Source organism: Manacus vitellinus, unplaced genomic scaffold, assembly GCF_001715985.3.
Source record: "Manacus vitellinus isolate BGI_N305 unplaced genomic scaffold, ASM171598v3 scaffold_112_pilon, whole genome shotgun sequence".
Lineage (NCBI taxonomy): Eukaryota > Metazoa > Chordata > Aves > Passeriformes > Pipridae > Manacus > Manacus vitellinus.
Window position 1 is genome coordinate 494,139 of NW_021938853.1, and position 24,082 is coordinate 518,220.

Consider the following 24,082-nt stretch of genomic DNA (forward strand, 5'->3'; position numbering starts at 1 on the left):
GCCCCCCGAGCAGCCGGGAGGAGGAGAGCGGGTCACGAGGGGTGACTGGCACCTTGGGGCTCTCTGGTCTGGCTTCTTTTCCTGCTGAAGACATGGAGAGGCAGCACTGGGGGCTTTGTAGGTCATGGAGGAAACACTGGGATCAGTGCCCTGCTTTGTCACCCTGGGTCAGATGGGTTATTTGTACACCAAGGCACAGCAGAGCAGCACACTCGCTTTGTTCCCTTCTGCTCCAAGCCTAGAAAAGCTGGAGAGACATTTAGGTGACTCTAGAGGCACTGTTGCTATCTGAGCTATGTCCTGCTGTGGCCCTGCCAAAGGGATGCTGAGGCCTCAGAAAAAAATGTTTGGGTGTTGCAGATTGGTACAGAATCATGGTTTATTAGTGACAGGCACGGAGAAACAGTCTGGTGGTGTTTGTGTGCCTTGGGGTCAGGGACACCTGAGCTCCTGAGCCCCACGGCAGAGAGCGGGGTAGAAGTAAAAGGAGAGTACTTTGGGAGGGAAACCTAAGAGAAAGATGCTGTGTCCCAAAAACTCTGTGTCATTAACAGAGTTCTGACAGGACTTCTTCCCTGACAGGGGGTTTGCAACCCTGTTAAATGCTTTCCTTCTTGGTCTTACAGAACGATGACCTCAGGAACCTGTCCCTCTCCGGCCACGTGGGCTTCGACAGCCTTCCTGATCAACTGGTCAACAAGTCAACGTCCCAGGGCTTCTGCTTCAACATCCTCTGCGTGGGTAGGTCACCCTGCCCCTCTGGGCAGTCAGGGCTGCACCCCTCCACAGACTCACACCTCCTCCCTCTGCAAAGGGATGAGCTGAGCCATGGGGGACCACAGTGCCAGGGAAGTGACAGTTTTCTTCCCAGAGCTGCTCCAGGGTGAAATCTAGCATCCCTCTTTTCCTTTTCTCTACCTTGTCCCCTGAGTCAAAACGAGGACATTTTTAGCTGTTAAAATCTTCGCCTTTGATCATCCTGTGGTTCTGTTTTCCCCAAAGGCTGCCCATAAGGAAACTGAGCTAACTTGGGTGCTAAATGTATTTTTAAAAGAAAGTGAACTTCAATCTCCCTTTCTCTGGGTTGGGTGCAGAGGCTGTTTCTCACCAAATGACATTCCTTCCCTTCCAGGCTTTGCCTGTATAGTTACATTCTTAGTTTCTCCAATTGGAATCGATGCCCTTTTTGGTCTCCAAGTGATGTACTGGAGAACAAAGCCTGTCACCTGTCCTCTGCTGTATTTAACCTGGGTGCTGCAGGTTGGTTTTATAGCCTGAGTTACCTTTTCCAAATTGTTCAGAGGGTGAAATACAGGAAGGCAACATCTCCTCTTTGCTATAGGGAGATAGGTGCTGTCTTGGTACTCCATGGATACTACACACTTGGAAATCCATTGCTCAGCCCCTGGGAGCTGGGAGCTGAACTAGCTTGGACTTGTCAGTGGACCCAGAATGTGATTCTGCCAAGTGACACAAATGCTGGGTTTCACTCTTAGCTTGGCAGGGCAGGCTATGAACACCATCTCTCCGTTCATTGTTCAGTTAAGCCTGCAAGAAGGGAGTATTGTCCCTTCTAATTAGTTACATTAATTAGCTGGAAAAACCCTGCAGCCCTCTGACTGTGAATTTTGCACAGTGAATTGAGGGTTTCTGTGAGCTGTGTGAATAGAAGTCTGGCACACAGACTGCGCTCCTCTCTGTAGCTTTGCCTGTCAAAGGAGGAGATAGGAGAGCAGTTGCACTTGTGCACACTCGAGCTCGCAGCCCTCACGTGACTGCTGGAGCAGCATGAATCCATTGCAGTTCAGCAGGGAACAGCCCGATTAGCAGGCAGCTCTTTGATCAAAATGGCATAAATTAATTGCCTTTCTCTCTTGGAGTAAATATTCCTTTCTTAACATGACTTAATATGTCTCCATTAGCAATTTGATCCATCTCTTCTTTTTTTCCTGTAAAATGTGTCGATCCACCAATTTTCACCCCATATTAAAATTTCACACAAACCACTGTAGTCGTCCAAGGAGCAGAAATCTTACTTTGGAAGCAAATTATTTTTTGTAATGGTGACTTGAGAAAGGACATGATGAACTTTGGCCTTGTAATGTGAGACTTTTATTTGAGATGTGAAAGGCTGCAAAGGCCATCTAGCACAGCACGCAGCAGTTCACACGAGGAGCTCCCTAAAATCTTCAGCTCCAGAGATGAAGATACCGTGCCATCAGTTCAGGACTCAGCTTTTCACGTGAGCTGCCTCAGCCCACCCCTGCTCACAGCATGGGTAGCAGTAGCTGTGTGAGAGTATAATTGCTAAACAAACACTTCTGACTTAGAAATGGGATTTGGGCTAATGCTTTCATCCATATTACTAATTGCACTGGGGATTAGTGAACCTGTAATAGTTTAAAAAGTTGGTATTTGATCAGTGTGCTATTTTCCTTTTCTTTAAAAAACACCTTATGTATTTCTCTGTCTCAAATTTTTATTGCCTCAGTTGTGCTGTGGGTTTTGGGTGACCTTCTTGAAACAGAAACAAAACCGTTTTAAAAAAATAAACCAAAATAAAATCGAGTATCTCCTTGGGAATCAAACACAGTGTTAAGAGAATTTACAACTTGCTTCTGTGAGGAAAGTTCCTGGTTCAGCCCTGGGGAATTGGTAAAGACGGGGACTGTCTCCAAAGACATCTGTTCCTGCAGGGATTATCTTGCTTAGCCATGTGCATGTAGCCTAATTCCACTGCTTCCCAAGTGGAATAACTCCTTAACCTGGCGAACGTGCCCCAGAAGATGAGGAAAAGCAGCCAGACCATCCCAAGTTGCCTTTGTCTGCTCAGGTGAAACCGGCATCGGCAAGTCCACGTTGATGGACACTCTGTTCAACACCAAGTTTGAGAGCGAACCGGCGACACACAACGAGCCCGGCGTGAGGTTGAAAGCCCGGAGTTACGAGCTGCAGGAGAGCAACGTGCGCCTGAAGCTGACCATTGTGGACACCGTGGGCTTTGGAGATCAGATTAACAAGGATGACAGGTAAACTGGGCTCTGGCAGGACCTGGGTGTGCTCGCAGGTCGGGAGGGCGTGACTGGGGGCTCAGTAGGTCCCTCGCTGTTCCTGGGGGTGTTTCCTGATCCAGGAAGTGATGCTACTCTGTAATATTTCTCCCAGCATAAGGCCCTACTGCTTTCTTTGCAACATGTCTCTGAGGTTTTTGGGCTTCCATGGTCAGAGACAAAATTTCCAGAAGCCAAGAAATCAGAGCAGCAGTCGTGTTATAAACCCACATAGTGGTATCCATGAGGCTGCCCTTGGTGGAGGGGGGACAAATGGAAAAGTTATTTTTTTCCAGAAGCACAGCTCCCTTTTTGGGGAGAAAGTGAAAATCACCTGTAGCGTGGGATGCAAAGCTGTACATTTGTTTTCATGCCAAACTGGTTCTTTCCAGAGGGTACGTTACAATGCACAAGGTTTTTTCTCTTCAGCAAAATGGTCCCCTCAAAGTCCACGAGCCCAGTTGTCTTCTGAGCTTTGCTCACAGGCTTCAATTCCGGAAAAGCCCTTTTTATCCTCTTGTCAATCTCCCTTCCCTCTTTTAAGATTTTTCAGTGAGATTGACAGAGCTCAGACTTCAATTGGAGATGTACAAATACTTTGTTTTTCAGGGTAGCAATCTTGTGTGGTTTCCATGCACCTAAAATCCAGGGTCTCTACCACATTATCTTGCTGTCATGTCCATTATGCTTTGCCTGTGCACTCGTGGAAACACAACTTGTTAGGAGGGACTGGAGGTTGCTGGGGAGGGTCTTAACAAGCCGAGCTTGTCCCGTAAGGTCCAGAGCACCCATGAGGCTGCCTGAGTGTCCACCAGTGCCCAGTGTTGTCCCAGTAGCCAATTCCCAATTTCTCTGTGCCTCACCTCCCTCCAGCTACAAGCCCATAGTAGAATACATCGATGCACAGTTTGAAGCCTACTTACAAGAAGAGCTGAAGATCAAACGGTCCCTGTTCAACTACCACGACACCCGGATCCACGCCTGCCTCTACTTCATTGCGCCCACCGGGCACTCGCTCAAGTCCCTGGACCTGGTCACCATGAAGAAACTGGACAGTAAGGTACTTGCTGCCTGTGTTACGACCCTCACATGGCCCTACTAGTGCTTTTATTGTCTTGCCACCAGGAAATAATGTGTGTTTTTAGCACTGGAGAATTGCAGAGGGGCTGTGTGAAAAGTGTACCTGGTGCAAGCTGCTACAGTGGGTCATTGTTCTGCTTCACATGCTCAGAGATTTATTAAGAGTTTGGACTCCTCCCCTCTCCCAGCCCTGCCTCGGGTAGGGAGCTTGGCCCTGTGCTCCCCAGCTAAGCTATAAAGTCAATAAAGACAATTCAGGTCGTCTTACTAATCAGTGAAAACCAAATGGAAGTGCTGTGTCTGTTTGCTCTGACCACATCCAGATAGACACAAACAGTGATTTGATCTTCTGTGGCACATGTTAGTGGTGTTCTAACTGTAATTTCATAAACAGGGATCTGAATAAATATGTTACTTGGCATCTGCTTCTCAGTTACCCTCAAAGGCTTGGTTTAAACCACGGTTTAAAGGTTTCACCTCTTTTCTGAGAAAAATAACTGAGGTACAAATGTAAAGCCTGAGTACTTAAACTAAGCTTTGTCTGTGCTTCTTTACATCATGATTAAGCAATTTAAATCTGTCCACCGTGCACCTTTGGCTCGTTGGATCCTGATTCTGCAGATCACTGGTGGCAGTGGCTCTTTATTTCCTGGAGGGGCCTATCGATTGGGTTTTATGTGGCGATGGAGAAGGTTCCCTGCCCTATTCAACTGAAAATAGGGTTATGGAGATTTACCCTAATTGGCATTTGTGTTCTGTCTTTTGGCCCAGGGAGATTTAATATCTCCAGACCATCCTCCAAACAGAATCAAGTGATGTAATAGAAGAGGATTTTCAAGTGCTGTACTTAAAATCCCTTTATATAAGTCAATACCACTGTTATTCTCACTATGATTTCTGTCTGCTGTTGCATGGAGAAGCAAATCCTGCATGATCAAAAGCAGAAACTGTCCCTCTGGAGGGACGAGAAAGGAAAAAAGGCAGGGTCCTTATCCTTGCCAACAGCCTGTCTAGGGAAGAGTTTCAGTAACTGATCTTTCATCTCGGAGCTGTGCAGGGAGGAATGAGCCCTGCTACTGCAGTACAGCCGTGTCTGGGGGCATGTGAGGGCACACAGGTGGGGGAAGTGTGGCTGTGCTACTGCCAGCCCCTGTCCTGTGTGTCACAAGGTTGGATAGGGACCATCTGCTTCCACCTCCCGTGGGGTGACAGCAGCACTGCTGCCACCCGAGTGTCCCTGATGGCAGCCCCCGAGCAAACACCTGTGACAGGCTCTTGTCCCAGGGAGGCTCCTGCAGTAATCCAGCCTGCTGCAGTGCGAGGAGATGTGCCTAGATGGTCATTTCCTTTTTTTTCTTTTTTGGAACAGTTTGTGATAATCTGTGACAGCATTTCCTGTCCAGCCAATTCGGGCGAGGAGGGGAATACGACAGGACAGGAAATAGCATGTTGCCAAATTGCATTTGACTTCTTTTTAAGGCCATCATCACTGCTGCCTGGAAATCCTGTCTGAGGTGATGCTGGCAGCAGCAGCCCCGAGAAAGGTCATCTGCTGGGGGTGCTGGCTGGTGGCACTGTTAGCGCTGTCCCTGCGTGTCCCGCTCTGTCCTCTCCCGGTGACACAACCTGTGCAGTGCTGTATGTGGAGATGCTGTCTGTGTCCTGCAGGTGAACATCATCCCCATCATTGCCAAGGCTGACACCATTGCAAAAAACGAGCTGCACAAGTTCAAGAGTAAGATCATGAGTGAGCTGGTCAGCAACGGCGTCCAGATCTACCAGTTCCCCACGGACGAAGAGACGGTGGCCGAGATCAACGCCACCATGAGCGTATGTCACCTGGGGGTTCCCTGGGGGCTTCCCCCTTGGTGGGGGCCCATCCTTGATGGTTGTGCTGTATTTTATTTGGCTTTAAAACTGCAGTCTAAGCACAGACACCAGGCTGGCCAAAAGGGCTTTGGGGCTGAAGATACCTGGCCTGATCCGCTTTATTGTCTGACAAATGAGTCCTCTCTGAGCGTTTTTCATATCCTTCCCCAGTTGCAGCGTTCCCATCTCAGGAAAGGAAAAGGATGGGAGGCAGGGCCCCAGCACAGTCAGGGCAGGGAGCTGAGGTTTGGGTTTCCTGTCCCAAACGACCACTTGTTGCTCAGTGGGGGGTGATTCACTGCTGCCTTTGTTTCGGTTTCCGCAGAGAGCAGGGCACCGTTGGTGATGTTCCAGCTCTCCATAGGGCTGGTGGCCATCAGCAGCTTGGCTTTCACCTCCTTCCCCTTCCTCTAGCGGAGGGTGGGATTTGAGGGCACGCAGGGCTAGGGTAGATCAAACATTTTAGTGGAGTTTACGGGTGAAACCACTGTTTTCCATAGTCCTAACTTGGGTTGCAAGGGGAAGAACCTGAGCTTGAGGTTGCTGGCAGTGACATGCAGTATTATCTGGGCATTTTAGGTGGTTTTAGAGGGGCACATAACACCCAAGAGGATGTACCAGCCCTAAGGCAAGTGCACTCAGATGAAGCCATTTCCTTACTACTTGAAGGCTTTTCTGAGTTTCCTTGCACAACTGCTTGTAGATGGGCAATTATCCCATCCAGCTGGATATTAGACCTTCTCCAAAGGTGCCTGTTGCCTGTCTTCCCTGTGCGTGTTGTGTTCTGAGCAGGGAGAAGCTGGCACAGAGAAGGGTCGTGGCTCTACCAGGGTGCATCATGTGCAGTGTTTTGCTTTCCTCTGGTGCAGCCTGGCTGTTGGGAAGCTCCTTTGCCAGTTAATCCCATCTCCTCTGCCCTGCCATCTTCCCCACCCACCCAGCCTGTGACACGGCTTGGCCGACACAGCTCCCGGAGCTTGTGCCCAGCCCTGTTGGATGCTGTTAAGGCAGGGAGAGCTCCATGGGCCTGGGCTGGCCAGCTCCCTGCTGGCAGCAGCCACATTTCTGGGAGTAGATCCCAGATTGTCGCCACCACACCCATGGGGAGACTGGGACGGAGCAGAGCTACATGACTCAGACGTGTCAGCCCAGGGCTGGGTTGACTCTGCTCTTCCCCTTGCTCACAGCTTTGCTCTTTTTAAGAGGAAGCATTAGCAGTTCTTTGTAGCAGCAGAACCCCCCTGAAATTTTCCTTGGGAGAATGTACTTTGTTTTCTTTTTTTTATTGTTTCACAGTTCTGTCTCCTCAGTGTTCAAATTCACTTCCAGTTTGTGAGACTTGTTCTGGGCTTAAGATAGTCATGCTCTGTAATTACATGGAAAATATGTATGTCTCTGGTATTCTTAGGACATCAGAATTTTGGGCTTTAATTCTGATCAGGTTTCTCATCCAGATTGTCCTGTTGCTCTCCCTAAAACACCAGATGAATTGCAAAGGCGTTGAAGCAACTTAGATCTAGCAGAGCTGCCACAGTAAACAGCTTTCTTGAGGAACAATCCCTGGCAAGGCGGCGAAGGAAATCCCCAACCTCATTGTCCCTTTCCTTTCATAGGTCCACCTTCCTTTTGCTGTTGTTGGCAGCACCGAAGAAGTGAAGATTGGCAACAAGATGGCCAAAGCCAGGCAGTACCCCTGGGGTGTCGTGCAGGGTATGTTACCAAAGGCACAGAAAAGGCCTTGTCGTCCTGTCCCGTTCCGATCAAAGGCACGCTGATCTCTGGATGGTCCTTGTCAGAACCTGGCTTGAGAAAGCACAGCCCAGATCTGGACATGGAGCCAAAAGCTCTTTCCTGCAGGAGAGCAGAGTTTGGCCAGGGCACTGTTTGCAACCCAGGCTGTACTGAAGCTGCCAAAGATAGATAGGGCTGATCCTCACTTCCCAACCAGCACTGAGAAGTACAGGATTGAGATGGTGATAGTCTGCTTGTGGCTTCAGCTGTATGTCCCACTGGATAATGGCCCAGGGAGCTGCAGGGGAACATTCACAGGGCAATTCTGCAATACTCTCCAAATTCTCAATAGTACAGGCTGGCCCTGAAGCAGCTTCAGACTTACTGTCTTCAGCTGTATACACTAGAGGATAGTACTGGGAAAAACAGTTAGGAAAGAAGTTGATATGTTTGGGAAGTCTTGGACTCAACACATCCTGCTGGGTTCTTGCTGTTCCCAGGAAACTGGAACCTGGATGGTTTAAGAGATTTAGTTTAGGCATTGCCTGCTTGGACCCCTGTGAGTGCTAGGATTTAGAGTGGGTCTGAGTGGGAAGTAAAATCCTGCGTGCAAGTGGATCATCACCTTGCTAGTGCAAAAATGCACAGAGGGACGGGACCTCTGTGACAGATGGGCAGCAGGGAGATTTTTCAAATCCAGGGGAAGGCCTTGAACTCATGCCCCTGTTGGCTTGCGGTAGTTTCACCCCCAGGCCATCAAGGCATTTTGGTGCAGGCTGACCTGGAGTTCTGCCTGTGTGCCTGGAGAACTCGGGGCTTGCTGAACTGGGGCCCAGATGCAGGGAAAGGGGGGACCCAGCCCCTGGGTGTAACATCTCTGTGGATGCTCTGTTGTCTTGGCAGTTGAAAATGAAAATCACTGTGACTTTGTGAAGCTGCGGGAGATGCTGATCCGAGTGAACATGGAGGACCTGAGAGAGCAGACGCACACCCGGCACTACGAGCTGTACCGGCGCTGCAAGCTGGAGGAGATGGGATTCAAGGACACGGATCCGGACAGCAAGCCCTTCAGGTAGGGCCCTGTAGGACACTGCTGTGCTTTGCAGCCACCTGCTGTGCTGCAGCTCAGGGCTGGGCACTTCCCGGGCAGGGAAGGGGCATCCGTGTCAGGGAAAACGCGGGAGGGTGACTCATGCGCTGAGGTGTAGCGGCTCACCGGAGGGGAGATCCTGGGGTCAGCGCTCCCTGACCCTCCGACAGCTCTTCACAGCTGCTCCAAGGTGAGCTGTGAAGAGGGAGCCATGGTCTCATGCTTGAGGTTTGGCTGGTTACTACACACATAGTTTATTCTGTCAGACAGCTTTATTGGTCTGAAGCCCAAGTCATCAGCCAGGGACAACAGCTGTGTGGGAATTCGGGAGGGAGTGTTTGTTTTCTCCTCTCATTTCCTGTTTCCCATTCCTCCCCAACTTTTCCCCAATAATTGCACCCTCTGCCTTAGCAGCATCCCATGCTTCTCTCTGCCCCAGTCAGAATTCAAGTGCATCAGTGGGGGGTTTTACCCCCATAACACCCGTGAGTGTCAGGGATTGGCACTAGTTTGGGGTTTTATTTGACAGGCTGAGTTGATGCAGCTGCATTTCTTCTGCAGCACAGATACTCTGCTGGAATCAGTCAAGCCCAGTTCTGTTACTAAGCCCAAGTGTGAAGCTTTATTGGATTTCCTTTCTGGAGAGCAAGGGCTTAAGATGGGCTGAGCCCTTCCTTTTGAGGAATCTGAGGAATTTCCATTGCTTCCTGTACACGAGGCCTCTTTTTGACCAAGCTATAAGTAGAAAGGAAATGAAAATGTACAGCATTTCTCCATCTGGTACGTGCTAGTTCAGAGCAGTTCCCTCTGGGTGCCTTTTCCCTCCCATAAACAAACAAACCCCACGATCCCAAGCTGTTTGGCCAAGGCTGATGTATGTCTGATATGAGGAAGATGTTCTCTCTGAGCTCAGGGATCAAAAGGATGCCTTTCCCTGCACTGGGGCCCGGGGAGCCACAGGGCCCCTCGGCCAACTTGCATCAGCCAGGAGCAGGGAGCCTTTGGAAGATCTCAGGGGCAGCAGGGCAGAAGAGCCCAGCAAACCATTGGTGCTGTGTAGGCGCTTGTGTGAGGTGTGAAAGAGGGGGATTGGTGATGGTTGAGACCCCCACCTTGCTGGCAGAACCCCCCCTGCTTGGCCCAGCTGCAGGAGGTGAGGAGGGAGCAGCACCAGGAGCCCCACAGGCATCTGCTCCATGAAATGGGGTTCTCTGCACGGAGACCCTTCTGCTGTGGGCTGGTTTCTCTGCTGCTCTGGTTAACCTTTTCAAAACACATCTTTTTTCAAAGAATATTATTTGCCAGGGCATCCCTCCGTGTGTGTGGGTGTGCTGGGGAATCGAGTTACTCTTGTAATCTGGGCTCATATGTTTGTGTACTTAAAAAGCTAATTCCCTTGTCATCTTTGTCTGTGAGAAGCTGCAGGGATCCCAGTTGGTTTGGACTGTTATTCCTTGGGGCTGTAATTGTTTTTTTCACATGCGGCCTGGGAGTTGCCCGGCCAGTTTCTCTGAGAACTTGGCTCCTCTGAACTCGGAGTCACTGCAGCAGAGAATGAAGCTTTGAACCTGGGACAATTTAACAGGAAGCCCCTGCACCCCTGGCTCCTGGCAGCCTTTTCCTGCTTGTCCATCACCCGGCATTGTGTTTTTGGGAATGAGCTTTGCAAGGGACATTTGCAATACAGGATGGGATGAACAGTGGGCAGAGCTTTCTGGTTTGGTCTGTAAGGCTCTGCTGCTCCCTAGTACAGCGTGTCACTAATTGCAGATTCAGTTTGTGCTCACTGAGCAGCAGAGGCTCACCTGCCCTCTGGGTTTTCCTAGACTCTAGCCAGATCCTTCGGAAGGGCTTAGGAATTTACATTTGTGTCCACAGTCAGAGTATTAAATCCAAGACTGAATTCTAGGGAGGTTTTGATTCAAGTCTCCAGATCTCCTTCTGCTGTGAGAGATCTGGTTCTGGATTTAGTGAAGAACCAAAGATGGCTCTTGCCCTTCTCTCCCATGAAAGGATTTTTGTAATTTTTAGAATCAGTATTTTTGCTTCCATGTGTGGGAAGCTGCTGTGGTCATCTGGAATGGTGTGATCCCTCCAGGGTGGCCAGTGCTCTGCCAGAAGAGCTCTGGGCATCCTGTCTGGAGAGTATTTTAGGAGGCAACTGAAGTGCCTGTTAATTAGCAGAATTAAACACTTGGGATAATCTGTCAAGTTCTGTTCCCCAGTTCAATATCCCACCCCCCAAAGAAAAGCAACAAAAAGCCACCAAAAAACCCAACACTGCCAGGAAAGACAGAAACTTGACTTCATTGGAATTAGGATTTTCCCCTGGCCCAGTGGTTAATGTGTTCCCTGGGCACATGGATACAGTGTGTCTGTGTGTTATCAGTGGAGTTTTCATTTAAAAAATGCATTTTCAGAAAAGCCTCTTGGGGGAAATAGTTATCATTCCCACACTATCGTTACAACTGGGCTATCCAAATCCATTTAAGGAATAAAATAAAGAGGAATTTGGTGTCCAGAGTTCCTGACAGGCTCTGAAAATCTCAGAGGTGCATGGACAGCATATTTTATGTCCCAAATCTGTGCTGCCTATCTCAGTGCTGGGGAAATAAAGGAATGCCAAGGAGTAGAGGGGGGATGAAGGAAGGAGGAAATCCAGTTATGTGGTTATTTGGAGGAGGGGGCTGATGCTTGTTCAGAAAGGCCAAAGGAGAAAGAGAGGTCTCCCGAGGTGACTTTATATAATCAAGCCCCTGATCCAAATCCATTAGCAGTGAGTAGTGAAAATGAGTTTTGCTGTGTGTCAGCGTCGAGATTAAAGAACTACACGAAGCCAGATTTCACACTGTGCCTGCTCCACAAATCCTGCACTTGGAATGACGAGACTCGGCACAAACGGTGGGAGAAGGGAGGGGTTGTGACTCAGGCGGATCACAAGCCCTGTGGGCATCGGGGGTTGGTGTAGGCGCTTACATAGTGGCTGCTGCTTTTGGAGGACGGTCATCCTGCCTGCTCAGCGATGTGCAGGATCCTGGTCACGGAGCTCGGCGGTTCCTTTCCCATTTGTCTCCCACTGCTGCCACCTAGCGAGCTGGGGCGGGGTTCGGTGGAGGGGATCGTGCCTCTGTGGTACTCGGGGACCTCTGATGATGTTCTGTGAGGAGACAACCCAAGTGTAAGGTCACCAAAGGCTGGGAGCTCGCGGCTGTGCGTGAAGCACGGCTCTGACGGGGTTCTGTGTGTTTCCAACAGTCTCCAAGAGACGTATGAAGCAAAGAGGAATGAATTCCTGGGCGAACTCCAGAAGAAGGAGGATGAAATGAGGCAGATGTTTGTCATGCGAGTGAAGGAGAAGGAAGCAGAGCTGAAGGAAGCGGAGAAAGATGTGAGTCTGTTGTAACTCGGGGGACTCTGTGAGGGTTTAGGCTGGGGCTTTTCCAGAACATGTCCTGCTAGGGGAGGGAGCTGCTCCTCGTGCCTCACAGAGGAGCATGTGGTACAGAGAAAAGTATGGCCCTCAATGGCTGTTTTCTTGCTTGGCACAAGCAGGATGGAGTCCAGTCGGTACAAAGCGGTGGGGGATGGAATGTGGGAGTTTGGAAGCATCCAGAGACCTGTTGTGTTCCTACAGCAACAGAAATTGTCACCCTCCGTGTGTGCAAGTGTGTGTTGACTGCAGGACAAGTCAGGCAGGGACAGGCCAGTGACTGGCTGTTAATGCAGGGAGGCTCAGTGCCAGCAGGAACACTGCAGGCATCCTTACCAGGAATGGGGGTGGAACGTGCCTCTCTTCCCATCCAGTTCTCATTGTCTCTGTCCTGGCAGCTTCACGAAAAGTTTGACCATCTAAAGAGGACTCACCAAGAAGAGAAGAAGAAAGTGGAAGACAAAAAGAAGGAACTCGAGGAAGAGCTGAACAACTTCCAGAAGAAGAAGGCGGCAGCTCAGCTGTTACAGTCACAGGCTCAGCAGGCAGGTTCCCAACAAACCAAGAAAGACAAGGACAAGAAAAAGTAAGCGGATGTCACCCACATCCTTTGTAGGGTTTGTTACAGTTTTGGGAGGTTGTTTTTTTTCTTTCTTGCTGCATGTCTGTATTTGCTTTTTCCCATCACCAGACTGGAAACAGGGCTTTTATCAGCCTGATCAAATAAAATATTTTTTTCTAAAGGGTGGGCCAGGGACACGATCTTAATTTTTCTCCAGAAGAGTACCTTCAAATTTTAAGTTGAAGTCTGACTGGTGTGGGAGAGCAATCGGATGGTGGAGGTTTGACTTGTGATCTCTCCAGCATCTTCTGGAGCAACTGTGAGATGTTCTGGACTCAGATTTATCTGCCTGAGCCAAAATTATTAAGGGAGTCACTACCTGTCCTTTCTTTCACTGGTGGTCTCCAGTTCCCATTCCTTAAGGTTGTAGTTGTAAGTAGAAGTAGCTTAGAAACCAAAACCACCATGTTGTTTTTACATGGGAAATGCTAGTGCCAAAAGTGATTACTTGGAAGCTTGCTTTAAAGACAAGAAGCTTTGGTTATTTTTTTTAAAAAAAAAACAAACTATTATGGTACCGTAATTGCAGTTAAATGGCATTTGTGGTTGTATGGAGTTGACATAATAAGCTAAGAAACCCTTACCTTTTAGAAAGATCATGGCACTGTTTTTTACTATTTTATATCCGTATCCTAGGAGTGTAACCCCGTACCCTCTGTTGGCTTTGCCCATTCCTAGTAAGAAGGTGCTCATGCAAGTCCTTCCTGGGCCGTCTGTGCTAACGGTGCTAGTTGGTACCTGCCGCTGGGAAAGCTGTCGAGGGGGGGTGCAGCAAATCTCCCTGGAAAACACTCGGTTAACCCACACACAAAAATGACAGTTCCACACTGCTTTTACTGGCCGAGAGAGCAGGGGGGTGTTCCTTCCAATTAATGCTGGAAGAACCAAATGCCAGTGGGGATGTGGCACAGGCAGCTGTGTCTGCCTCGCTAAGCTGGGAGCTGAAGCCTGGTGTGAGCTGTGTGAGAGCGCGAGCCCGGGAGGGGCACTCGCCCTGCAGCTGGACTGGTGTGTTTGTACAGCTTGGCACTTCACCCTCGCTGCATGTCCCCTGTCCTGCTGCTGGGTCCGTGCCCAGCGGTTGTCGCTTCTGCCCTGGGGAAGGTGGAGAGGGCCTGGGGCTGGTTCCTCAGCTGAGGTCAATTGATGTAGCTCCTGTGGAGCCCTGCTGCTCGATGCTGGCTGAGAGCCTGGCCCTGGGCACCTGCTGGAATACGAGGAGTGCTGTGTGCTGCATGCTCTGCTTGGCTAGGAATCCTTACGGACCTGTCGGGTCCAGGTGTGCTGAAACACCCTCCTGCAGCTGTGGCTGTAAAGCAGGATAGGCTGAAACCCCTGTCTTCTCTCACCTGAGAATCCAGACATGGTGATGTGTTCTCTAGAAAGAATAGGAAGTTTTGAAGGCCCTCTTTCTTATCTCTTTACAGAGTTGGTAGCTTAATGTTTTTAAGAACTCTGCAGTCAGATTTTTCATCTTAGATCCGAGACCAGTGCAGTGCAGGATGGTCTGGGGAGTTCTGTCTCTTTGTGTAGCTGCTCTTTGCTCCTGGGAGGTTGGCTGGCACGTGCACAGTGTCGTGGGTGAGACAGGGATGTTTCCAGCAACTGTGACCAACGCAGGTTCTACTTTGCTGATGCATTCACAGACACCCCGCCCTGAGGAACATCCCCGTGTTTTAGTGTGTCCTTTGTGCTCCACACCAGGTGCTGTACCTGTTGCCATTGTTCTTTAGTGTTGCAGTTACTAACGGAGGCTTTCAAGGGAAGTGCTGACACTTCTGCCCTGTAGCACACCTTGGGTTTCCAAAGGCTTTGAGTTTCTCCTTGCACTCTAATGAGCAGCTGGAGGTTGTGTGGTTAAAGGCTTCCATCCTCTCCCTCTCTCTCTCTCTCTCTCTCTCTCTGCTGACATGGCCTGTGGTGCTTCTTGTGCAGTTGCCAGAGGAAGTCCTTGCCATGCCTGACGCTTGTAGCCTCCCCAGAAAGTAAATCACAGGAGTGCTTTTTTTCCTCAAGGTGGGATCAGATTTCTCCAACTTGGAGAACAGAGACTTTCCACTGTGCTGTGCATGCTGGAGGGAAGGCTCAGGATGAAATCTGCTGCTGGCCTGACTCCCTGAGGGAGAGCTTGGCCTTCCTGATTTCCAGGCAATTCCTCCAGGAATTCCCTAGCTTGTACTCATTCTTAATCTGGAATTGTTGGGGCCCGGGCCTGATGGCAGCAGTGTGCTGTTCTGGGGACAGCACATCTGCATACCCCAGACACTTCAGGGGAGACTGGAGAGGTGTACTCGAGAGATCACTTCAGTGTGAGGCTGAGCATACTCACCTAGCCCCTGCTGTAATTTTGGGATGGGGCTGTGCTTCAAACCTGTACAGCCTGGAGGCAGTTCCTGGCAATAGCCCAGATCAGAGCAGCCAACAGCCTTGTGGTGCTTGCCTGCTGTTTGGGAGATGGCCACATGCCTCAGCATGTACCGCTGTGTTACTGCTCGTCCTCAGCCCCCAGGAGCTGGGACCATCTATTTGGGGGCTGTTTCGGTTTATTTCAGCCTATTTCTGAAAACCAAATGTAAGACTTGGGTTTTTATTTTCAAGTTCCTTTCTATGTAAGTTTTCAGTCCACCATGGCTGCTCTGGCCCAGCTTACATGGTTGGTTGGTCAGTAGTTCTGCCCCCTTGGTTTTTCTTTCTACGTTTGCTTGTCATAGGCTGGAGTAGAGCCTGGCCTTGAGGTTGAGTTCCTTTGTAATTCCATAATCCGTGTGCATGCCCACCCACCGGAGCAAGTTGCTGGTGTTGGCTCTCCTGGCTTTCTTTTATTATTTTTTTTTTCATTTTGAGTTCAATTAGTGCTAACTTTTTTGTTTTTTGTTCTTTTTTTAACTTGCAGTGCAAGCTTCACATAAAGCCTGTCGAGCCAAGGATGTTCCTGCATTCACCTGCTTTTGCAGTAATGTGTCTCTGCCATCTGTTTTCTTTTTCTTTTTTGGTTTTCTTTTTTCATTTTTTAACATGAATAACTATTAACTCATCTAATAACATAGGGGGAACAAGAAGGAAGAGGGATGGGTACAGGACTGTATGCAACTGGAAGTTCAGGGGCGGGTGGAGGGATAAGGTAACGATACCCATGTGTTTTTGTCACCAAAACCATCAGCTGTAAATCACTTTTGGCCCCCAGTTCAACCAAGAGTCAGGGCTGGGTGTCAGCAGCTCGGGTGAGCAGGGCTGACCGGCTCAGGTGTCCTCAGTGCTGCAGTAACCTGTGCTGAGGGAGCCCCTGGACCCAAAGAAACCTGCCCCAGGGAATCGCTGCTGTAGGAATGTCACAGCCAGCCCATGGCGTGGCTAAACCTGGAGTTTAGCCTGGCCCATATTCCTGGAGTAGCTGATGTGTTCCAGCAGTAGCTGCTGGGGAGAGGGAGGGGGGTGTGTGTAGATAACCCAGTGTAACTGACCCTGCATGCCATGACATTTGCATGATAATGTGTTTTAGTTGCTGTTTTTGTTGTCTGACCTGACCATGGCTCGGGTTTGTTGTCCTGTGCTGGCCTGTTTTTCACAGCCACCCTTCCAGTTGAGCGCAGCAGCTGAGGGTGCCCGGGGGCAGGAGCGTTCCCAGCACCGCTGTCCCTGCAGTACTTGCTTGAAACCTTTGGAACCTCCCTTAAAATCCTCCCTGGTTTCCAACGGGTTAGCAGCCCTTGTGGAACCAAATGCTTGGGCAGGGGGGGACATAGAGCCTTCAACATCCTCTTAGAGCCTCCAGGAGCGTTCCTGCACACGATTAAATACAGACTTGCAGTGGGATCCACAATTCCAGGTCAAGGGAGAGAAGGTACCCGGACACACTCTGTGCTCCCCACCAGCCCTCCTGCACCAGGGGCAGTGTCCCATTCAGGTGTCCCTTGAACATGCCAAGGACATGTAGGATAAGCCAGGCCTTGCTCTGGGCCAGTGCAGGGTGGAAGGGGATCTGTTTAATGTGTATTTTCTATGCCATTGCTTTTGGACAGAGTCTTTCCCTTCCTTCCCCAGAAGTGGCGAGCCATGCTTATCCTATGACTCCTGGGTTCCTTTCTCTCCTGCTGATGCACAGCCAGCACTTGCTCTGCTCCTGGCTGGGGAGTCTCCTTTCCTTTCTTTAAAGCACTCCTACACATAACTCCTCCCACCTGAGTCTCACACACTGCAGCTCTTTGCTTGTTTCTGGATGGAATTTCTCCAGGGGAAAAAAAAGGGCAGAATTATCACTTGTTTTTGTTACTTATTCCTCAAGTGTTGCTGTTGAGAAGTGTGCTGGGGGGGGGTTAGCTTATGGGTTGTCTTGCTTTTAACCCTCACTGCTTAAACATGGCTTTGGGAAGAGGATATCTAAATGCCGTGTCTTGGACAAAACAGAAAAGTGGATAAGTAAGCTGGAAATAAAATGGTTGACCCTTTTATCCCTTTCTTTTCTTTTTTTTTTTTGTTTTATTTTTTTGACCTTCTGGTCTTGCCAACAGTGCACTTTTTGCCATGTTAAATAGGTTTGCTGCAGGGTTGTTTGGAAAAATGAAATTCTGATTCTTGTGGCTTCTGGCAAACCCAGCTTTAAAATCTTGAGTTATGAAGGAAGAAGCTTGGGTTGTTTGCATGAGTTTTTTACAGTCCAATCACATGCCCATCACCGAGCGCTCGTGGCAATATGCTTCACTTCAACTGTCTCTGTGCATGTCCTCTTTTTAATTACCAGTGTTTTGTGCCAAGTTGAAAACTTAATTTTAACATTTATTTGTACTGCTTCATTTAACAGCCCTTCAAGGGATGTTTAGCAGGGGAAATCAGCTGAGTTGAGCTTTTGCTTTTTGACAGAAAGCAGTGGCCAAGTGCATTAATGACTTTTGGGTTGAGTTTCTTTCTCCAGCAAAAAGCAAGCTGTGTTGGAGAAAGTGGGAATAAACCACAAGCTTGCAGATGTCCAAGGTATTGTTTTGGTTTTCACCACAGGAGATGATAATGACTTCTTTTTTTCACCTTAAACCCCTGGGCCATGTTTAGCTTGTCACTGCTGCACTTCTTGCTTTTCTTTCTAATGCCTTTTTTCACAGTAGCCCCTGGTGTGCATGGAGTGAGTGATACACTCAGGGCTGGCTGGATGTACTTTCACCTTTGCATGTAAGTACAGCAGCAAGAGACTCACCTTCCTGCCTCGCTCCTGACAGGAAACCAGTTGTACTTTTCTGAGAGATTAAGTCCACTTCCTTACAAGTGGCATGGCTAAAACCCCCTAAAACTGTCTGCAGGCTGCTTGTGCTGAGCTGTTGTAGAGAAGCTGTAGGGAGCACAACATCCAGCTCCTGCTGGATGCCTAGAGCAACCCTGGGCAGCTTCCCTGCATGCCAGAAGCTGGACACATGGTTGGGCAAAGCCTTGCTTGGGAGGCCCTGCTGCATGGAACATGATTAGACAGCCATGATAACGAGCTGATGATGCTGCGTGCTCCTGACTGCGTTTCCAACCTCAGTCCCATGTAAAGGAGCAGGAAAGCACACTGAAATGTGCCTTTTCTGGGATGGTGGTGTTCCCAGGGCATGAAACAAACCCCCAGGATGGAAAAACACAGTCAGGTTGCTGAGGGGGGCTGTGACTGCTCTGTGCAGGTTGGGCACCCCTGGGTCTGGCAGGCAGATGAAAAGGAGGAGGTGGATGAGGATTTGCTCCCCCAGAACCATCCGGGGTTTGCACAGTTCCTTTCTGGGAGGGCAGTTAAGTGGGAAGGATCCCTTTGAGCTCGTGGTCATTAAATGCATTGTCTTGCATCTCCTGTGGCACGTGGCTCTCTGGGAGCAGGGACAGTAGTGCCTGGCACCCACCCTGGGCTCCTTGTCACAGCCAGCCTGAAATCCCACCAGGGAGATCAGTGTCTCTCTGGAAACCTGTCTGTGTTTACCACCAGCGGTGTTTCTCCAGGCAGCTCTTGTTCTGCTTCTCCTAAACCGTCCAAGTGCAGATGGAAGTGTCTTTTTGTGTGTGATCACATCAGATCTGTCCATTTGGCTCCAGTTCCCTTTGCCCTTTGGAGGTTTTGGAAGGGGGGGGGGGGGGTGTCCCTTCTCCGGGGGCCCAGGTTGCGTTTGCAGTGTGTGATATCCAGCAAGGAGCTGTACAAATATGAAGGGGTTTTTTTTAATTCACGGAAAATAAAGCTGTGAACAGCGGTAGAAATCTTGTATTTGTATACATTTTTAATATCCTGATTGCCTTAAACCATAGATGTAGGACTTTATTACCTTGCTATTGGAAAATAACCCGTGTTTGTAACTAAATAATTGTGTAACCGACATACAGTGTTAATGCAAGTGATATGTATGCATCTGTTAGATATTGTCACTTTATTTGATGTGAAAGTATTTCAGTTTTGGAATTACAGATGGAATAATAACCTTAGAGCATAAGCTCAAGTTATTTCTTGTATATGCTTCAGGTTACAGATCCAAATAGTGCCAACACTTGAAGTGGGGAGAGGAAATATATTTTTACCCAAAGCTTTGGTCTTTGCGTGGCCTTTGTGACGTTTGCTGTGTAACAGTGTGACAGGAGGGTCACCTGTCACCCTCTGCCTTCCCAGCAGGTCGTTCTGTGCCTTTGAGGTGCCTCTGTGGGCTCTTGCCGGTGTTTGTCAGTCCCTTCTTGTGGTGTTGTGTGGGTGTTCCCTGCCTCAGCCGGTGTCTTGGGGAGCTCAGGCATCCCCGGTGGAGTTGGTGTGTGTGGCACCTCCCCAGCGCACTCCCTCCTTCATGACTTACTTTAAAATGTTGTTCCTCCTTTATCCCCCCCTCTCTCACCCCTTCATTTCAATTCTGAACCTCTGTTTCTTTTCTCTTCTGTTTTTTCTCTTTTTCTGTAGCTTCTTCTTTATGTAACCGCCACCTTGCCAAAGCCCCCACACCCCCTCTCCCGGTGGGCTGTCGGGCACTGGAAGAGCCTGCGGCTACGGGCAGCCCTGCCAGGAGAAGAGCCATCTCATTCCTCCATCTCGTCCACCCTCCTCTCCTTCCCTCTTGTTCCCTCCCGTGCGCTGTGCTGTGTGTCTGTGCGGGATCTGTCGCTCCCAGCGCGGCTCCGACAGCGTCCAGGCTTCCCGGGCTGCCAGAGGTAACGGCCAGAATGGCCCACATTGCACTGGGGTAGTTGGATTTCTTTCCTCCCTCCCCATTTACTCACCTTTTGCTATAATATGCACACGTTGCTGATGACAAATAGCGACAGACTGGGGGTGAGGGTTTCGTTTCTGCCTCAAGTCTGGCTGCTTTGGATACCACGGCTTCATCCCAGGGCCATCCTGTGCTCCTCTGACACGCCTGGAAATCGGTCTGTGGACCCGGGAATGTTCTCTGTATGTCACTGTGTGAAGTGGGGACGGTGGATGCCGCACCCTGTGGTGCTGATGGAGCCTGTTCTGGACAGCCAAGGCCTTATTTTCTGGCTGATGTAGCAAAGTAGGATTTTCTTGTACAGCCGAACTGCACTGACTTGTACTTAGATCGAGGGCTTCGCTTTGTTTTCATGAAGCCTAGTTAGCAATTATTTTTTTAGCAGTCCTGAATGTGGGCAAGTTGTTAAACTTTGTACCTTGTTTATTTGAAATTGAATTCAGTCAAAAAGCTTGAGAAGTGCCAAAGGATTGGTTGAAGGTTAAAACAAAGCCTGTAAGCGTGGTGTGTAGTGATCTCCAGCTGGTTCGGCAGAGAGGGAAGGAGGCAGCCTGAGCTTCTTGGGATGTTTTTTCCTGTGGAGTGATGCACTTTTATTTTTAACCGAATACTAGTGACTGACTCTTTGCATCTGTGAACCTTAATCAAGGAATTCCCCTCCTTTAACCGGGAAATGGTCTAGGTTTGGCCTCTCCCCTGTGTGATGTGCAGGCTGCTGGGAGGCTCTGCTGAAATCTGCTGGGGGTTTTTTTCAGAAGCACAATATTTTGCAGCACTTTCCAGTGACGAGGGTCGGCTCCCTCCAGCCGCGTGGAAGGAAAACTGCTCGTCCTGGAAATCTTTGCAACCGGCCAAGTGACTTTATAGATACAGTCAGAAAGGTTGTGAAGTGTTTGACCTTGTGTGTGTGGTGTGTTGATTTGCCTGGTGTGTAACTGGCCCTGCTGCCCACTGCTCAGAGCGCAGGGCTATCAATATCTGCACAAATGTAGCTTGGGACAGCATTTGCATTAGTACCAAACCCAGAGCCTGCAGAGGTCTCAGGTGGTACCTGCTCTCCTGCCACCAGCGCTTCCCTTGAGATGGCCAGATCTGGGAAGCTGTGCAGTTCTCCAGCTGTTATGTTTCTCTCATTCCTTGGACTTTTTTGTTATATTTAAAAACTGTAGGATGGCTTTATGTGGGAGTAGGAGTCTGCAAGTTGCTCTCAAGACCATGGTTTCTGGGGCATTTGTTCTGCCCCTGGGAGGTGCTGGGCTGGACTGGGGGAGGTGGTGGTTCATCCCCTGCAGGGGCTCAGCTCTGGGTGACCCACCTGTAGTGCTGCTGTGGCAAGAAGGTTAGAAGAGGGGTAAAACCCTTTTTTCCCTGGTGGCTTCTGAACTCCAGATGGGAATTTTTTTTAAAGCTTAATCTGAAGAGAAGCACAAACCAAATACCAACACTTACACAGACTGCCTTTATTTTGCAGCTCTATAAGAGTTTTGCTGTGCTGGTGCCTTGAGTCCTGCTTGCAGCTCTGGACTTCGTGTCTCCAGAAGGACATAGTGGAGTTAGAGGAGGGCACTAATGGTAAATGGGATGGAGCAGCAGCTGCCAGGTGAGATGGCTCAGTTTGGCCAGGGAAAGGCAGAGGTGTGAGGGAGGATCAGCCCCGCTGTGAGCAGGAGGTGGCAGCACATGTCCTCTAGAGGTCCCTTGCAGCCCAGATTTATTTGTGACTCTTGTTGCAGAGCTCTCCAAGTTATGATGGCGCTGGGTGCCAACCTGCTAAGTCAGCAAATCGTCACAACTAGACCAGAGGAGTAACTTTTAAGGAGCAGGTACTAAACTTGTGGAATTTGTTACCTCAGGTTGTTGAGACAGATGGTGTCAGCAGAAGGTTTTGGGGTTGATTGGTGGGGTGGTTTTTTTTAAAGGCGAACTCAGGGAGAAGGGATCCATAGGGAAAACAAGGTGAAATGTCTGACAGCCATAGTCCAGTGGTGGTGGATACTGGGGCAGAGGGAAGGGAGCAGAAGGCCCTGCCGGTGTCCACAGTGAGACTGAGCTGCAGAGGGTGGTGGAGGTTTCCCCACACCCCGGGGCTGGGGAGGGGATGGCAATGTGCCCTTGGGCCGCTGCCTCCGTGGCTGCAGCTGTTGGGGAAGAGGTGCCAGTGTGGGGAGAGGATGGCAACGTGAAACCTGTTGAGGACAGCCCAGAGAGGTTATTTGTCACCAGGTGTCCCCAGCAGAGCTGGGAAAGCCACTTCTTCCATTGGAGGGAGTGAGTTTCTGAGTTAAAAATCATGCTTTGGGCTTAACTCTTTCGTGTGGCTGCTGGAGGGGATCTGTGCTCTCACATCCTCAGAGCAAACCCTCAGGGGGCTGAGGGAAGCCGGGGGGCTGCAGGGAACAGTGCAGCAAGGGAGGGTTTATGGCTGAAGGCATTGGAAAGGAGCAGCAATGCTCTGCTGGGATGTCCCTGCCGTGCCCTGGGGAGCTCCCTGGGCTTGGGCACTGAGCAGTAATGTGCTGGGGTTTGTGAATGTAGTGGTGTTATCCCAGTGCTCATGAGGGAGAGGGGGCAACAGGGAGCTGAGCCTGCAACTGGGAATTGGTTTCCTCTCCAGCCAACCATTCACCTGCCCAGTGTGCTGGGCTGGGCTCCTGCCCTCGCTGCTTCCGGCCTCGCTGGAGCAGGCAGACCCTGGGCAGGTCTGTGGTGGGGAGCACTGGGATGCTGTGAAGCTTGTGGGAAGGTCACAGGAACATGAGACAAGGGCACATCAGGGAAGGTTTTCCTGTGGGAAACGGGAAGCCCTGGCAGCACTCCAGGCCAGCCCTGTGTTCCGACAGCGAGAGCTGCGTACAAGCCAGCTACTGAAGGTGATGGGGGGGCAGCTTGGAAGAGATGTTGTTGCCTGGGGTTTTTTTTTGGGAGGAAATGTGGGAAGTGGGAAATGGCTTTTGTCTCTGGCCATGTGGGTTGTTTCCAAATCAGCTGGACCTGCTACATGGGGGAGCTGCTCTTGCTGGGATGACTCATTTTCCAAGGTAAGGCTGTGTCTGAAGGTCACCTCGTTAGCCACAGAGCACTGTAAACGTGTATACCAGTGCAGGCAGCACAGCCAGGGAGCTGCCCGTAGGTGTTCAGGGCCTGTGCCAGGACAGCAGGACACTGCAGAGGTGGGTCACACAGACCAGGGACAGGGTTTGTGCCTGAGCCTTTTCTCTTGGAGTTGTCTGGCACAAGATCATTGGCGTGGGTTTGTGCATAGTGCCAGCAAAATAAAGTGTCTGTCTCTCTGCAACTCACTGGGGCTGGGGGGTGCCTGTGTTTGGGGCTGGGAGCAGGAAAGCACTCACTTGGCAGTGAGGGAGACCGAGTCCTGCCTCTGCAGGATTTTGCCTCCTGGGAGCTTGCCGAGTCGGTGCTGTGGCTTGTGTGGCTCCGGGCAGCACAGGGAGGCTGGGAAGGGTTCTGGGCGGTGACCCTGTGGTGGGATTGGACTGTGATCCTCACAAGTGCCTGTGTGCTGATGTGCCAGTGGGGCAAGGGGGAACGTGCCCTTCAACCTGGGAGGGAAGCAGCACGTGGAGGGAGAGAAGCCAGCGTAAGTTAACTGGAAAAGGTGTGCAACACACGGTGAGCTGGAAGCAGAGAGCACCGGAGCTGGGGCTCTCCTGCACTGACAGGGTGCCTTGCTGGGGCTGTGCTGCTGACACCCCCAGAGGACTGCACAGCAGCCTGGCTGGAGAAAACCGAGCCACTGGATGAGAAGGTCAGGGTCTGGAAATAGCATAAGGATGGCAGGAAGGGCTGGAAGGGAAGGAAGACACACACCCCTCTGAGAAATATGGCCTGGGGAGGGGTTTTTCAGGACACAAGCAGGAAGAGCTGGAACCTGTGGGAAGGCTCTTGTGGTGGTCTGTGCATGACAAGAGGATGGCACCTTGGAAGGCGCAGGGCAGGATGGGCTCCAGGAGGGGAGACGGAGCAGTGTTCCAACCATGCACTTGGCCTGGA

At 50.3% G+C, this 24,082-nt stretch overlaps 1 protein-coding gene across 4 annotated transcripts in view; it reads left to right on the top strand.

Moving 5' to 3' along the window:
• The window catches only part of SEPTIN11 (septin 11), a 46,605-nt gene extending 23,235 nt beyond the window's left edge, over nucleotides 1-23,370 (top strand). For 2 of the 4 annotated variants that reach the window (XM_018089038.3, XM_029965632.1), the window contains exons 2-11: nucleotides 627-741; nucleotides 2,834-3,029; nucleotides 3,924-4,110; nucleotides 5,799-5,960; nucleotides 7,613-7,709; nucleotides 8,634-8,802; nucleotides 12,076-12,208; nucleotides 12,649-12,836; nucleotides 21,543-21,671; nucleotides 21,805-23,370. In XM_018089038.3, coding sequence (XP_017944527.1) covers nucleotides 2,863-3,029; nucleotides 3,924-4,110; nucleotides 5,799-5,960; nucleotides 7,613-7,709; nucleotides 8,634-8,802; nucleotides 12,076-12,208; nucleotides 12,649-12,836; nucleotides 21,543-21,671; nucleotides 21,805-21,880 — 1,308 coding nt within the window. In that variant the 5' untranslated portion in view covers nucleotides 627-741; nucleotides 2,834-2,862 and the 3' untranslated portion in view covers nucleotides 21,881-23,370. Of the gene's footprint in view, nucleotides 1-626; nucleotides 742-2,833; nucleotides 3,030-3,923; nucleotides 4,111-5,798; nucleotides 5,961-7,612; nucleotides 7,710-8,633; nucleotides 8,803-12,075; nucleotides 12,209-12,648; nucleotides 12,837-15,765; nucleotides 17,321-19,764; nucleotides 21,672-21,804 lie in introns of those variants that run through there. The other 2 variants (XM_029965634.1, XM_029965633.1) reach the window with 2 other exon arrangements.
• Nucleotides 23,371-24,082: the final 712 nt, after the last annotated feature.